This window comes from Thamnophis elegans, chromosome 3 (assembly GCF_009769535.1).
Source record: "Thamnophis elegans isolate rThaEle1 chromosome 3, rThaEle1.pri, whole genome shotgun sequence".
Classification (NCBI taxonomy): Eukaryota; Metazoa; Chordata; class Lepidosauria; order Squamata; family Colubridae; genus Thamnophis; species Thamnophis elegans.
Genome location: NC_045543.1, coordinates 6,101,674 through 6,116,905, shown reverse-complemented (window position 1 = coordinate 6,116,905; position 15,232 = coordinate 6,101,674). Strand labels below are relative to the sequence as shown.

The window sequence follows — 15,232 nt, the reverse complement described above, 5'->3', positions numbered from 1 at the left end:
TGGAAAATAAGTTGACCTCCTCTTTGTGGCAGCCTCTCAAATACTGGAATATTGCTATCTATCTATCTATCTATCTATCTATCTATCTATCTATCTATCTATCTATCATCTATCTATCTATCTATCTGTCTTGTATGCCGCCCACTCCCGGAGGACTCCGGGCGGCTCACAAAAGACAAGGGAAAGGGGGGAATGAGACAAAGACAACATATTAAAAACAAAACCAACATTGACAATTTCCGTGGAGGTAGATGCTTCTCAGCTCCCCCCCAGCCTGCTGGAACAGCCAGGACTTGGTGGCTTTGCGGAAGGCCGGGAGGGTAGTAAGGGTCCGGATCTCGACAGGGAGCTCGTTCCAGAGGGCCGGAGCTGCAACAGAGAAGGCTCTCCCCCGGGGAGTCGCCAGCCGACATTGGCTGGCAGATGGAATCCGGAGGAGACCCAACCTGTGCGATCTAATTGGTCTGAGAGAGGTAATCGGCAGGAGGCGGTCTCTTAGGTACCCAGGTCCGATGCCATGTAGGGCTTTATAGGTAGCGACCAGCACCTTGAAGCGGATTCGGAGACTAATAGGTAGCCAGTGCAGCTCGCGGAGGATAGGTGTAACGTGGGTGTACCTTGGTGCACCCACAATCGCTCGCGCGGCTGCATTCTGGACTAATTGGAGTCTTCAAACACTCTTCAAGGGCAGCCCCATGTAGAGCGATCATATCTAGCCCTTCTTTTCTCCAGACTAGCCAATCCCAAATCCTGTAACCATTCTTCATATGCTTTGGTCTCCAGGCCTTTAATCATCTTAGTTTCTCTTTGCACTTTTTCCAAAGTCTCAACATCTGTTTTGTAATATGGCAAACTTTGCAATCAACTTTAATTTTCTAAATAGCATCGCTGATCAGTCTGCAGAAGAATTAAGTCTGAAAGGGTAAATGCACAACGTTTTTGACATTAATCCTATTTCAAAAAGTGCAGATAAGCACTTATTTAACCGCAAGATTTCTGTGGGATTCATCGTCTAGTTTGGAAATAAACGATCACCAACCAAAACTTCCAAGCTAAAACAATGGTGCTTTTATTTTTCACTTTGCAAAGCGGGTGAACCATGCACAGGTGGGTACACACCCTAAATCATCAATACATTTGCTTTATATTCCCTAGTACCGTTACAAATTTACCTCCCACCTCTCCTTCATTGGCTTAGTAATAATGTCATAACCTATCCAAAGTGTCTAAAATGAATACATTATCTCTGCCCTGATTACATCTCCCACTACTCTAATTCTATCTCCCCCTGCCCTTATTTATGAATTTCCTTTTATGGTCCTAGTTCCTAAGGGTTGTCTTTAGAGTGGTTCCACCACAAATGCGCGCACAACAAAAGCGCGCCTGACTAAACCGCGCGACAAATGAGCGACTAATTAGCCCTAAAGCACGCTGACAAAAGCGCACCGACAGAAGCGCGCTGTAACGGAACCCTAAACCTAACCCTAAACCTAACCCTAAACCTAACCCCAAACCTAACCCTAAACCTAATCCTAAACCTAACCCTAACCCTAAACCTAACCCTAAACCTAACCCCAAACCTAACCCTAAACCTAACCCTAACCCTAACCCTAACCCTAAATCTAACCCTAAACCTAACCCTAAACCTAACCGTAAACCTTACTTTAAATTAAATCGTGCTTCTGTCGGTGCGCTGTGGTCGGCGCGCTGTTGTCAGCGTGCTTTTGACATCGCGGTTGTCGGTGCGCTTATGACGTTCGCGCTTTTGTCGGGTCACGCTTTAGAGTAACTATCATATCAGTAAATTCTGGCTAAGGCCAGTTTCTAGCATAGCAAAGGCCTCTAATCCTAGCTCTGATTATGTACAATTCTCAGACTTCAGCCTAACTCATGAGATTAGAAACATATATCCTACGTATTTTGTTCACAGGCCAACATGTCTTCTTACAATTCTGTAAAAACAATACAACTCTTGTTTCCCACATTTCTGTTTCGTTCTAGGAAGGCTGGAGTTCTCGGTCGGTTTTTGTTTTTCTTCTTCCATAATTGAGGAAATAGTCCATTTTTATCAGCCTTTTGCCAAGATCAGTGTTCATTCTGCTGCCAATAACGCGGTTGGTGGTATTGGGAATTTTGTCCGAAAATATTGATATATATTCAGGGAGCTGGGCAGGCACTTTTTTCTTGCCCTAAAAATATAATTCAGTTATTTATCTGGATAAAAATTTAATAGGAAATGCTTCTATTGTCACATTGCACATAATCAATTCCATTAGGAATTAGGAAAGATTTCAAGAATAAACACAATAACATTAGAAGTTTTTTTTACTGGAGCAGACCAAAGTTTTGATAACTCCAGGATTTAGCTCTCGTAACAAAAACACACAGATAGTTCTACATTTGCTACAATCATTCTGGAAATTACCTTGTTTTATGATAATTATTTCATGATAATGACCCAAAGTCAATTTTATCTTGCATGAAAAATTCTGCGGCTATAAGCAAACTGCTTTTCCAGTTAATTAAAAAACTTTGCAATACAAGATTAATCACTGCAATAAAAATAAGACAATAATGTACGGGCCTTTTAAAGGACATTTAGCAATATTTTAAAACACAGCTCACTCAACTCTAATGCAATGCATTTTATTTATTCATCTGTACAGCGTCATCCAAAGCATTCAATTTTTCATACTCTAAAATACTTTCGAAATACTATTAACGCGTGGTTATTTAGTAACCACTGCTGTCTTAAAACACAGGTCATTTGGTCAGAAGCAGATAAGATGCACAGACAATCTCTCAATCCAACAGAAAACCAAATGAGATATTGCTCTGAGATGTAAAATGTTCCTATAAAAGTAGGCTTAATGTGTAGACATCAAAAAAGATGACAAGTAATCATTGGCAGTGAATAGAGGACATATTCTTGGTTTCAAAGCGGAACCATTCTAACTTTGTAAAACTGTTTAAGATTTCAAGAGCCTCTCCCACCGTAAGTTTACTGTCTGATCAGAACAATTCAGCTCCAAAATACTTTCCAGTTATCACCAACATCTTGCTGAGATCGGGATGTTCTCTCCACCCTACGGATTTTTTTCCTAAGCTATAAAATGCCTGATTTTCTTTAGAAAAATGCTGTTCTGCAGCATCATTCAAATGTCAGGAGCATTACTGTAATGCCCTTTTCTCTCTCTTTGAAGTCAAGGTTAATGATTTCATTCCCACAGTCTCCAGAGAAATATTTTTCTTGCTTCTCCAACTTTAAGTTTTTTAAGTCCTTGGGTTTTGTTTCCACTTTTCCTGATGTAAATTGACTGAGATATTAAGTGTGTGTGTGTGTGTGTGTGTGTGGTGGGTTTCAAAAATTGTTGGAACCTACTCTGTGGGTGTGGCCTCCTTTGTGGGAGTGGCTTGCCACCCATGTGACCGGATGGGAGTGGCTTGCTGCCCATGTGACTGGATGGGAGTGGCTTGCCGCCCATGTGACCGGATATGAAATTATGAATTAGTACTTAGGTCGGTCCAAGTAGCTATTCAGAAGTTAGTGGTTAGAAGCAATCGTAAAGCAAGATATGGAATTAAAACCAGAAATATTTTGTTGGCTATTTGAAAGGGAGTATAATATATATTTAATTTTACACATGTTAACAGCTGCTGGAATTGTGTTTGCACAACAGTGGAAAAACAGAGGTATGTAAATGAATAAATATTACAATGTGCAGGAATAAATAAATTGACAATTAAAATCAAGAAGGCTTTGAATACTTTTTCACGTGGGATTGGTTTTAGCAATTGCCAACTAATGGAAACAGAAATTAGAAATCCAAAAGTATGAAAGAAAACACCAATTATGTAAGGAAAGGTCCCTAAAATGTATAAGGAAATATTACTAGATCATTATTAATGCGTAGATAACTGCGGGACATTACACACCCACCAGTGGTGGGTTTCAAAAAAGTTTGGAAGCTCTTCTGTAGGTGTGGCCTGCTTTCCGGGTCCACTGGTGGAACCTCTTCTAACCGGTTCGGTAGATTTGACGAACCGGTTCTACCGAATAGGTGCGAACTGGTAGGAACCCACCTCTGGTGTGTGTGTGTTCTTTTCCCTCCCATCTCCAGAGCTAATAAGTTATCTTGCTTATTTTTATTCAGGAAAAAATAAGGGCTTTCCACTCTGGATTTTTTTTTCCTTCTAATCCCAGAGGTGATTAAAAAAAAGTGAAGATGATGATCAAAGCCCATTCAAAAGTATGTCATGGCAACCTTAAAAAGGGGCGGAGCTTCCTTGTCCTGGTAATGGCTACCATCCCTTTTTTTTTTTTTTACTCTCTGAGAATGCCACTTCCCAGGCAGAGGAAGAATGGGAGGGAATGTAAGAGTAGGAAAGAGGGGAGGAATGGGAAGAAGAGGGGAAGGGTAAAGGGGAGGAAGGGGAAGGAGAGAAGGGAAAGGAGAGGAGGAAGGAAGGAAGGAGAGAAGAAAGAGAAGAAAGGGGGGTAGGAAGGAGGGAGGGAAGCAAGGAGGGAAGGAAGGAGGGAGGGAAGGAGAGAAGAAAGGAGGGAAGGAGGGAAGGAAGGAGAGAAGGAGAGAAGAAAGGAGGGAAGGAAGGAGGGAATGTAGGAGAGAAGGAAGGGGGGAAGGAAGGAGGAAAGGAAGGGGGAAAGGAAGGAGAGAAGGAGAAAAGAAAGGAGGGAAGGAAGGAGGGAAGGAAGGAGGGATACAATTAAACAATTGTAGTCAAATGGAGGTATAATGATGGTAATATGTATAAATATCTGAGTTAAAATACTTCAGTTAATATGAATTATGCTTGATGACTGTGGAAGAGTCATGCACGAAAGTCTTTTGAAACTGATACACTTTCTACAGTATGTAAAAAAGGAAGATTTTATGTGTTGTGTTTGTTTTGAAAAAAAAAAGAGAGAGAATGCCACTTTCCAAATCCTAGACAGGCTTATATAAAAAAGGAGAAGGGGTTGCAGAAGGGCAATGAAGTTGACCATTGATCAATGGGCATCCCTCTTCATTTTTGCCTACCTTTAGAAGACAATGGATCATAGTGATAGAGCTATGCAAAACAGAAACAACGGCAATCTTTTTCTATTATTCACTGAAGGCTACGTTTGAAGGAGAAGTTGAACTATCCATGAACAATATTCAGGGGGATTTTCTTTACACCTTTCCCAATTCAGAAAATGGCTCGCCAACCCGCCACATTTTGTACTGAGCCTTCACTGGATAAGAGCATAAGCTGCTTTTGTGAATCAAGCTATTCCAGCTTGATTTTATCTGCTCCGGGATAAAAGTTAGCCACTGTCTAACACAGAGGTGGGTTCCTACCAGTTCGCACCTATTCGGTAGAACCAGTTCGTCAAATCTACCGAACCGGTTAGAGGAGGTTCCACCAGTGGACCCGGAAAGCAGGCCACACCTACAGAAGAGGTTCCAAATTTTTTTGAAACCCACCACTGGTCCTTGGATATGATTATTCTACACTATCATGCTCCTATTTATAAAACTCAGTGCCTCTGTGAAAGGTAAGGATGACTACTGCGTTTGTGGTGCAATCAGAACATTGCGTGTGTTGAAGTTGTTTTAACGCAAACCAAAGATGCCTTTTAAAAAACAAGTTTACATCCTATTCTTATGCATGCCAGTGCTGTGTGGGAGGTAATTTAAGGTGGTTCTGACAAGTGTCATTGGCATCTTCATATCCGGTCACATGGGCAGCAAGCCACTCCCATCCGGTCACATGGGCAGCAAGCCACTCCCACAAAGGAGGCCACACCCACAGAGTAGGTTCAAACAATTTTTGAAACCCACCACTTGTCTAACATGATATAGGAACCCACCCAGTGTAAAGCATCATCACCTGTTCATCCTTGTCTATTTTGAATTATGACTATGTTCATCCAGGATGAATATATGATATGAAAATATGAAAACAAAAATCTGTTTTAAACATGTCAGTATACTTTTAACGTGCATGTTTGGATTTTAACTTACCAGTGGGTCATAGTCCTGTAGGAAACTCCAGTTCTGGTACCTTCAATGTAAACGATAATATCTTTTAAGATTGTGAGTATAATTGTATCAAACAAATGAAAATTTAAGTAAATATTTGAAGGCTTAAAATAAATGCACAATGTTAGAGCTGATTCTAGTCCAGATAGATAGATAGATAGATAAATAGATAGATAGATAGATAGATAGATAGATAGATAGATAGATAGATAGATAGATAGATAGAGAATCTCAAATTCTTAACTAGTACGGGATTTGAATAAGGTGAATCATACCTTTATTTAATTTATGTTGCTATTCATTTATTCTAGTTCTTGTGATCACAAATTTTAATTAACTCATTATAACCACAACACCCATATTTAATGAATGTATAAGTACATATCTATATTTATGTGTGTATATATATTCTGATGAACTTGGAATATATTTGTAATTACAGATTTGTTTTATATTTGTTATATTTTTATTTGATGTGGCTTTTTTGTGTGCATGTGATGTATTACCGTATTTTTCAGAGTATAAGACGCACCCTTTTCCCTCAAAAAAGACGCTGAAAATCTGGGTGCATCTTATACACTGAATACAGCATTTTTTTGCCTCCCGAACCCCCCCCCCCTTCACCAAGCAGAGCTTGTAGAAGGCTTTCAGAGAGCTCCTGGGGGCTGGGGAAGGCAGAAATGAGTGAAAAATGGGCCATTTTTTGGCTTAATTTGCCCTCCTCCCCAATCCCCAGGAGTACTCTATAAGTCTTCTAAAGGCTATGCATGCAATTTGATGTTCCTGGAGGGGTGGGACCCCCCCAAAATGAGCAAAAATGGCCCATTTTTCCTTGGGGTTTGTAAAGATATTTTGGTTACTTTAATGTAATTTAGATGTGCTTGGTAAGCAATCATAACTTTTTTAACAGTTTGTTTGTTTCATTGTGTAACTACTGCCTTGTCTCCCCCCCCCTCTCATTTTCTATCTCTTCTCTTTCTTTTTAACTATCCCTTTTTTTAACTCTTCTTTTTATTTCTAAGTTGACATTGCTTTTATTCTGTAAAAAAAACCACAGGCAAGGCTAGTATTACGCAGATCAGCACATGGCATTATTTATTTATATATATATATTTATTTATTTGTTTGTTTGTTTGTTTGTTTGTTTGTTTATTAAATTTCTAGGCCGCCCAATCCCAGAGGACTCCGGGCGGCTTACAAAGAAAGAAAAAAGAAAAGCGAAATAAAAGAATAATTTAAAAATTCCCAACACGCATACATTTCTAATCAGGGCTGGATCTTAACACTAAGGTCAACAGCCCCAGGCCTGCCGGAATAGCCAGATTTTAACAGCTTTCTTGAAGGCCATGAGAGTGGGCAAGGTCCGGACCTCTGGGGGTAGCTGATTCCACAGGGTCGGAGCAGCCACAGAGAAGGCTCTCCTCCGGGGGCCCGCCAGCCGACACTGTCCAGCTGACGGCATCCGAAGGAGGCCCACCCTGTGGGATCTTATCGGCCGCTGGGAGGTGTGTGGCAGTAGATAGGCTCCTATCTACTGCCACACACCTAGGTCTCGCAGATAGGCTGGTCCTAAGCCATGTAGGGCTTTAAAGGTGATAACCAACACCTTGAATTGCGTCTGGAGACCAATTGGCAGCTATTGAACAGACATATCGAAGCTTTTAAGCCCGATTGGTTACTCACCAATATTTGGTTGCCTTCTTCTCAGCCTCTACAACCTCCCTCCAGATCTTGTCTTGTTGCACCTGGTCCCTCTTGAGAGCTTCTTTCTCTTCCCCACAGATGTTGCTTGAGGTCTTTCGGAAATCCTGGGAGGTCACAAGTGGGCTTCCTCCAGACGTGCTGCTCAATGAAAGCGAAGAATATGAGGCTAACTCTCCAGCAGAGCTGGTTGCCGGTAACAGACACCCTGTGGATGGGCTGCTTCTGAGTCCATTTGTTTCGCTTCCCATCGTTATAAACTGTGTTTATAATATATAAAATGGGATTATCCCAGGGAAAAAAAAGGGTGGGAGAGCGTTAGCCAGAATGCAGTAGGCTCACCAATTCAGCAATTTCTCGCCCAACGTTTTGACGTGAATGTTAAATGAGCAAGGAACATTCATGATTAATTCTGAGGTTTCCTAAGTGGTTTCGGAGCACACTCGCGAGAGGACCCAGCAATTTATTTTTCGACAGTTCGCTATTGCAAAGGGACTTGAAGGAAGTTTCAGTGAGTTTTTTAAAAAGCTATGAAACAGTGACTGGCTAACTGTATATATATATTAGCAATTTGCTCCTGGAAGCACCAAGCCTGAAGTAGCCTGAAGATGACGAATGAGACTTCGTCGAAACGTCGCCAAGACATCTCCAATTTTACGCGGGAGAAAACCCGAATAACTAGAGACCTACATACTAACACCCGCGAAAACCTCAGAAAACATATATATATATATATATCCGAAACATATATATGTTTTAGAAATAAAAGTAACATTTCTTTGTTGCTTGCAAGATCCAGTCTGCATCATAAAGCTTTCTGAACACATAACATTACTCTTTACCAAAAGGATTTCCACCCTCTGAATTCCTGATCATTTCCTGCAGAGCTGAAACAAAAGGCACAAAGAGCCTGGATATGTTTACTGTCTCCAATGGAAACCAGACTCCTTGCTATGAATATTCATCATGGACAGAAGGTGTGTCCTCAATAAGGACAATTGCTGGAGGGCTTGGCTAAAATTTTTTAAGTTGCTACTAATCATCTCCCTCCTCATCCTCCTGCTCCTCCTCCTGCTTCGTGTTTTGCAACTTCAGCAACTTTAAGCTGCATGCACTTCAACTCCCAGTATTGAATTAAAAGTTGCCAAGTTTTACCCCATAGATCAGTGTTTCTCAACCTTGGCAACTTGAAGATGTCCAGACTTCAACTCTCAGAATTCCCCAGCCAGCGAATGCTGGCTGGGGAATTCTGGGAGTTGAAGTCTGGACATCTTCAAGTTGTCAAGGTTGAGAAACACTGCCATAGATGTAAAGAATCCCACACTTTAGTCTTAGATAACAGATATTTAGAGTCATTTTAATTCCGCCAAAACACATTGTTCAGTTTGAGCCTAGTGGTGAAGACTCTCACCTGCCACTCTGAAGGTTGAGTGTTCAATCCTGGGTACTGGCCAGTGGTAGGATTCATATTTTTTTTTACTATTTGTGGGCATGGCTTGGTGGGCATGGCTTGGTGGGTGTGGCATGGCTTGGTGGGCGTGACTTGGTGGCAGGGGAAGGATATTGTAAAATCTCCATTCCCACCCCACTCCAGGGGAAGGATACTATAAAATTCCCCATTCCTTCCCGATCATCTGGGACTCGGGAGGCAGAGAATAGATGGATGCGGGGCCAGTCAGAGGTGGTATTTTCCGGTTCTCCGAACTACTCAAAATTTCCGCTACCGGTTCTCCACAACTGGTCAGAACCTGCTGAATACCACCTCTCGTAGTGGCAGATGTTTCTCTCCTAGGGAGTAAAGAAAAATTATCTGCTATGAACTCTGCGTGGCATCAGGGAGGGCATCCGGCCAGTAAACACTCAGCTTTATCCTGACACCCTGACTCTCTCCCAAATTAAGGCATTACAGAATCATAAAAAGTGAAGTTTTATTTTAATTTCCCCAAAGCACATTGTCCAATTGTTTCTTCGAGTTTGGAGGAAGCAGATGTCTGAAAACATGGAGACTAGGACAGAAAAAGCAGCTGTATTTGGCAGAGCATATCCTCACAAAATCTTTCCCAACCAAACATTGAGAGATGTTGTGGGAAGTTATCATCCAGCCCTCTCCCAGAAAAATGAAATATCCTAGGAAATATTGAAAAGGCAGAATGTTTCTCTGGATGTGAAAAGAAAGAAACATGCTTTAAAAGACAGAATAGTTGCCTGTAGCTTCCTGCCCATCCACACTTTGTCAGTAGGCCATTGAGAAAGCCAGGCTAGCCCACTTTACATAATAAAGACTTCTCCACTGCAGCTGCAGGGGGAAGGGATATTACTCAACTCTCCACATGGCATGTGAGAACTCATCTATGGATTCAAAATAGCCTAGAGAGTAGCCCCCTGCATGGCACCATGGGAGTCTGACAACCAATCAGAATACATTTCTTACACAGGAACAGGAAACAGAGAGGTGGGACTAAACAGGGTATAAAAAGCCTAGCAAGCCCCTCCCTCAGCCCTTCTCTTCTTCTCCACCAACATTGAAGCATGTGATCCCCTTTTCTATTCAGGGCTCAAGCCACGTGGTCCTGTCCTCCAATAAACCATCTTTCCAAGAAGCCTCCATGTCTCCAGTGTCTTCTTCCCCACTTGGAGCCGAACCCTGAAGGACATTTCTTTCATCAATGTTTTCATGTAGACCTTGAAAATTGTTTGTGAAGGGAAAAGTCATGTGACACTTTCAAACAGCCTCTCTTACAACTCTCATGTAGATAAACTTCCTTCTAATTTTAACAGCCCAAACTTGCAAAACAGGTCTTGGCCAAAAGAGGGCAGTATAGGACAAAGCAATCCATGCTCACTTTTGAACGAAATTTTCAGTGTCTTTTACAAAAGGTCTCTACTGTATAATGCCAACTTTACATTCATATGAAACATTTGCAAGCTATTTTGAAAGCTATTTCACACTACGAGCTAATGATGGTTTTGTGTCTGGTCTGGAAGCTACAACTCAGTACTGAATTGTGTTATTTACGGTGTTCCTTGGGGGCGGGGGGCTAAAACGCCCACATGTTATACAAAGGTTAATAGGTCTCTTACTAGTTAATCAGGGGTGGGTTCTAGTTAGCGTTACTGCTGGTTCGCTCGTGCACGTGCTTTGCGTGCACACATGCGCAGTTCAATGGAAATTGATCTGCGCATGCACAGAACTCCAAAAAAAGATGGTGATGGTGGCGACTGGGGAACCGGTTCGGGGGCATGGCCAGCCTGAGTCTCTACCGGTTCTGCGACCCAGGCCAGCATACCACTACCAGTTTGGTCGAACCGGTAGAAACCCACCTGTGTAGTATACCACACTAAAAGTGTTGGCATAAGTAAAGCCTTAACTAATTCGGGATCAACGTATGTGGAATAACATCTTGGATTATATCTGTTTCATAGGCACTTTTTCAATTTCAATTTAATAAAATTTGTATGCCGCCCACTCCCTTGGGACTCTGGGCGGCTTATGGACAAGATAAAAAAAACATTTAAAAATTTAAAGGTAAAAATACAATTGTTAAAATTACACACCATCCATTCTGTCTAAGTGGGGCTGGACATTGATCAACAGCCCCAGGCCTGCCGGAACAGGTCTTAGTGGCTTTATGGAAGGCCGGGAGAGTGGTAAGGGTCCGGATCTCTACAGGTAGATCGTTCCACAGGACCGGCGCAGCTACAGAGAAGGCCCTCCCCCGGGGGGCCGCCAGCCGGCATTGTCCGGTCGACGGCACCCGGAGGAGGCCCAAGCTGTGAGATCTTGTTGGTCGTTGGGAGGTATGTGGCAGGAGGCGGTCTCTCAGGTAGCCAGGTCCTAAACCATTTGGGGCTTTAAAAGTAACGACTAGCACCTTGAAGCGCGTTCGGAGACCAATAGGGAGCCAGTGCAGCTCGCGGAGGATGGGTGTAACATGGGTGTATTTAGGTACAGCCCTGTGGAATGATCTCCCCGTGGAGATCCGGACCCTTACTACCCTCCCGGCTTTCCACAAAGCCACCAAGTCCTGGCTGCTCCTGCAGGCCGGGGGGCTTGTGAAATATCCAGCCCCACGGTAACTGTGAATGTTGCGTATTTTAAAGTGTTGTTTTGTTTATTTATCCCCTTCCCTTGTTTATTGTAAGCCACCTGGAGTCCTTCGGGAGTGGGCGGCATACAAGACCAATAAACTATGCAAAGTACTACTACTACACCCAGTATCTTTTACTTTTCAGAGGAGACCCTGTTCTTCATGCCATGGGCTTCTTCTTGGCAATGATAAAGGGAGACTTTCCACATGAAGACACCTAGAATAGCCTTCCTGCAGGATAGTAAGCCTTGTGCCCATGCTGATGTGGTTTTTGCGGGACAAACCAGATAGGGATCATCAGCAGATGAACTAATTCTACCTTATTGTAAAGCTACATTGACAGACTTTTTCAAGCCTCAAAGTACAATTTCCACCTCCTCTCTTGTGGTGGGTTCCTACCGGTTCGGACCAGTTCGACTGAACCGGTAATAGCTTGGCGGACTGGGTCATTGGAACTGGCAGCAACTCAGGCCCGCCACGCCCCCTGAACTGGTTCTCCTGACGGCGGCATAGGTGCTGCCATCTTATTTTTTTGATTCTGCGCATGTGCAGAGCAATTTTAGTTGCACTGTGCATGTGTGTGCATCAAGCGCGTGCATGCGTGACACGCCCCTGAGCGAACCAGCAGTAGTCTCTGCCGGAACCCACCCCTGCCACCCTCCCATCTCCTTTACAGTCTGTGAAACTAAGGAAGGTCTCTTATGAGATTCTTGCTCATCTCATTGTGCAATTGTGGGCTATGCTGTAACTTATCTGACTGCTCCCTTGGGCACTGTCTCTTCACCCAATTTCCCAAGGTGTCTCCCTTATAACATTACAGGGTTACACTCTCTCGGCCTTCCGGAAGTCTACTAAGACCTGGCTGTTCCGGCAGGCCTGGGGCTGTTGATCCTTGATTGAGTTCCAGCCCCACTAAGATTGAGTGCATGTTGTGTTCTTTTAACTGCCTTGTCTTTGTGTTTTAAATCTTTTTATTATTTCTTTTTTTTTTCCGATTCAAAAGTTTTATTTTCTTTTAAAACAAACATTTCATCATTCCTCAATCAGTAAGACATCACAGTACAATTTTTTGTGTGTCAAAATAGTTCTAATTTACCACCAAATTCTTGTCTAGCCTAATGTATACCACTCCCTCCCTCCCCCCTCCCCCCAACTCCTCTCCTTCTCCCCCCCCCCGACTTCCCAGAACCCGTACACGGTATGGATTTTTAACAAACACAGTCTAAAATCTATTGAGAAAAAAGAAATAAAGAAATTAATGACATCTCTACATTGATCTTAGCTTCTTCTTGCTGAGCTAACTTTAAACAATTTAAATCATTTCTGATCTTAAGCATAGGCTAACTGGAATTTCCTGGTCCCGTATTTATTTTGTATATAGTCAATCCATTTTTTCCAGTCTCATTTATATCTCTCATTTGAGTGATCTTTAAGATAAATCTTTTTATTATTTCTTAACTTGTTTTTATGTAAGCCGCCCGGAGTCCTTCGGGATTGGGCGGCATACAAATCCATTAAATCTTAATCTTACACGCCTTTTGTAACCCAGGTTTTGTAATCTGTGTTGGTTTTCCCCAGTCTCACTCTTGTTTCCGAAAAGCAAACACTTAAACAAGTGCCACGCAATATAACAATCACAATAAAAACCACAGTAATAACATTTAAACAAGGGAGCCAAGGTTCTCAAAGAAACAGACAGTATAAAACCCCACAGCAGAATCCACCTAATACCTTATTGTTGAATACTAGCGCGGGAAATACAAGCGCGCGAACAAGGACTCTTCCTGATTGGCTCCCGGGCAGAGCCGGCTCAATCCTCGCCCTGATTGGTCGAGCTACAAAGGACTCTTCCTGATTGGTTCCCGGGCAGAGCCGGTCCAATCCTCGCCCTGATTGGTCGAGCTACTCGACGCCCCATTGGTCCCTCACTCAAACCTGGAGGTATAAATGTAGGGCGCGAAATACGCCTCGTTGAATCGTTCCACTATGAGCTGAATAAAAGTCACTTTCCTCATACTTCTTGTCGCGTCCTTTCCCTTCGCCCCAAGATGTAAAACTGGCGACGAAGGTGGGATCCCGATTCCCGCGACCACGAAGAAGAACAGCCAGCTGCCACCGCGTCTGAACCTGCCAGAACGCTATCGTCAGACCGAGAACTCCGGCAGCGAACGCGAATTTTTCTTCGTCCTTCCTCTCCCCTCTCCGGCCCCACACCACGATGGCGTCATCGCTTCCTCCTTTCGCGCCATTCGGCGGAGCCACCGGAGAATCATGGGACGGATTCATGGAGCGGTTCGAGGTGTTACCTGATCGCTTCGAAAAACCAGGCTCAGACCGATGAGGAGAAATGCAGCTTCTTCCTGTCCTGCTGTGAGCCGTCCATGTTCGCCTCTGCGAGAGCCCTGGCCGCCCCGAGGCCAGCATACAAACTTGGGTGGGCCGAGCTGATGTCCAGGCTGAGGAACCACTACGCTCCCTCACCCTCTTTATTTGCACGCCGTTTCGCTTTCCGCCGCCGAGTACAAAGGGCTAATGAATCCATTAGCCAATTTCTGGAGGCCTTGCGCACTGTGGCCGCCCAGTGCGATTTTGCAGACCTGGAGGAAAACCTTGCGGAGCAATTTGTGTGCGGGGTCCGCGACGCACACTTACGCGGCCGATTGCTCCGGAATCACAAGATTACCCTGATGCAAGCCGTGGAAATAGCGCGAGCCGCCGAACTCTCCGAGCAATCCACGGCCGACATGGAACGCCTCCAGCTAAACCCCCCCGCACAAACCGTCGCGGGGCCGCTCGCCCAGACGAACCTCGTCGACGACCTCTCCCCTGCCGAAAACGAGGAGGAGGAGGAGGAAATCGTCGGCCAGATGAGGCTGCAGCCCAAACGGAGGCCACCCCAGCAACCACCGGCACCCGTTCAGCCGGCCTCAAACGCACCTTGCCGCGGATGCGGCGGCCGCCACAGCCGCACAGCCTGCCCGTACCGTTCTGCCGTCTGCCGCCGTTGCCAAGGAGAAGGACACCTCGCCAGAGTATGCCGGGCTCCCCTGCCAGCCCCGTCGTTTATGCAGCCCAGCGACCAGCGCCCGGCACCACCACGCCGCCAGCAGCCACGTCCCGCGAGGCGCACGGAGGACTGCCACTCAACCTACCAGCCCCCCAGCGCCGACTGCGTGGTCTACCAGGCATCCCCCGTTCCCGCCGGCCACCGGAAAATAAGCACCGCCGTCCGTCTCGAAGGTCAGCTTTGCCAAATGGAGGTGGACTCCGGTTCATCCCGTTCTCTCCTATCTTGGGCTTTGTTCTCCCGCCTTTGCCCCGGGGTCCCCCAGAGAAAGCTGCGCCCCGCCAGGGTCTCCCTCCTAGATTACCAGGGAAATGGGATTCCCACAGCTGGGTTATACCACATCCGGGTAG

The 15,232-nt window shown here is 44.4% G+C and overlaps 1 protein-coding gene across 1 annotated transcript; it reads right to left on the bottom strand.

The window, feature by feature from the left end:
* Nucleotides 1–1,780: 1,780 nt before the first annotated feature.
* On the bottom strand, nucleotides 1,781–7,978 carry C3H2orf50 (chromosome 3 C2orf50 homolog). The gene is made up of 3 exons (XM_032212739.1): nucleotides 7,710–7,978; nucleotides 6,009–6,048; nucleotides 1,781–2,189 (listed from the first exon to the last, which is right to left on the bottom strand). Exons 1-3 carry the CDS (start codon nucleotides 7,976–7,978, stop codon nucleotides 1,998–2,000), a joined length of 501 nt encoding a protein of 166 aa, XP_032068630.1. The 3' UTR covers nucleotides 1,781–1,997.
* Nucleotides 7,979–15,232: the final 7,254 nt, after the last annotated feature.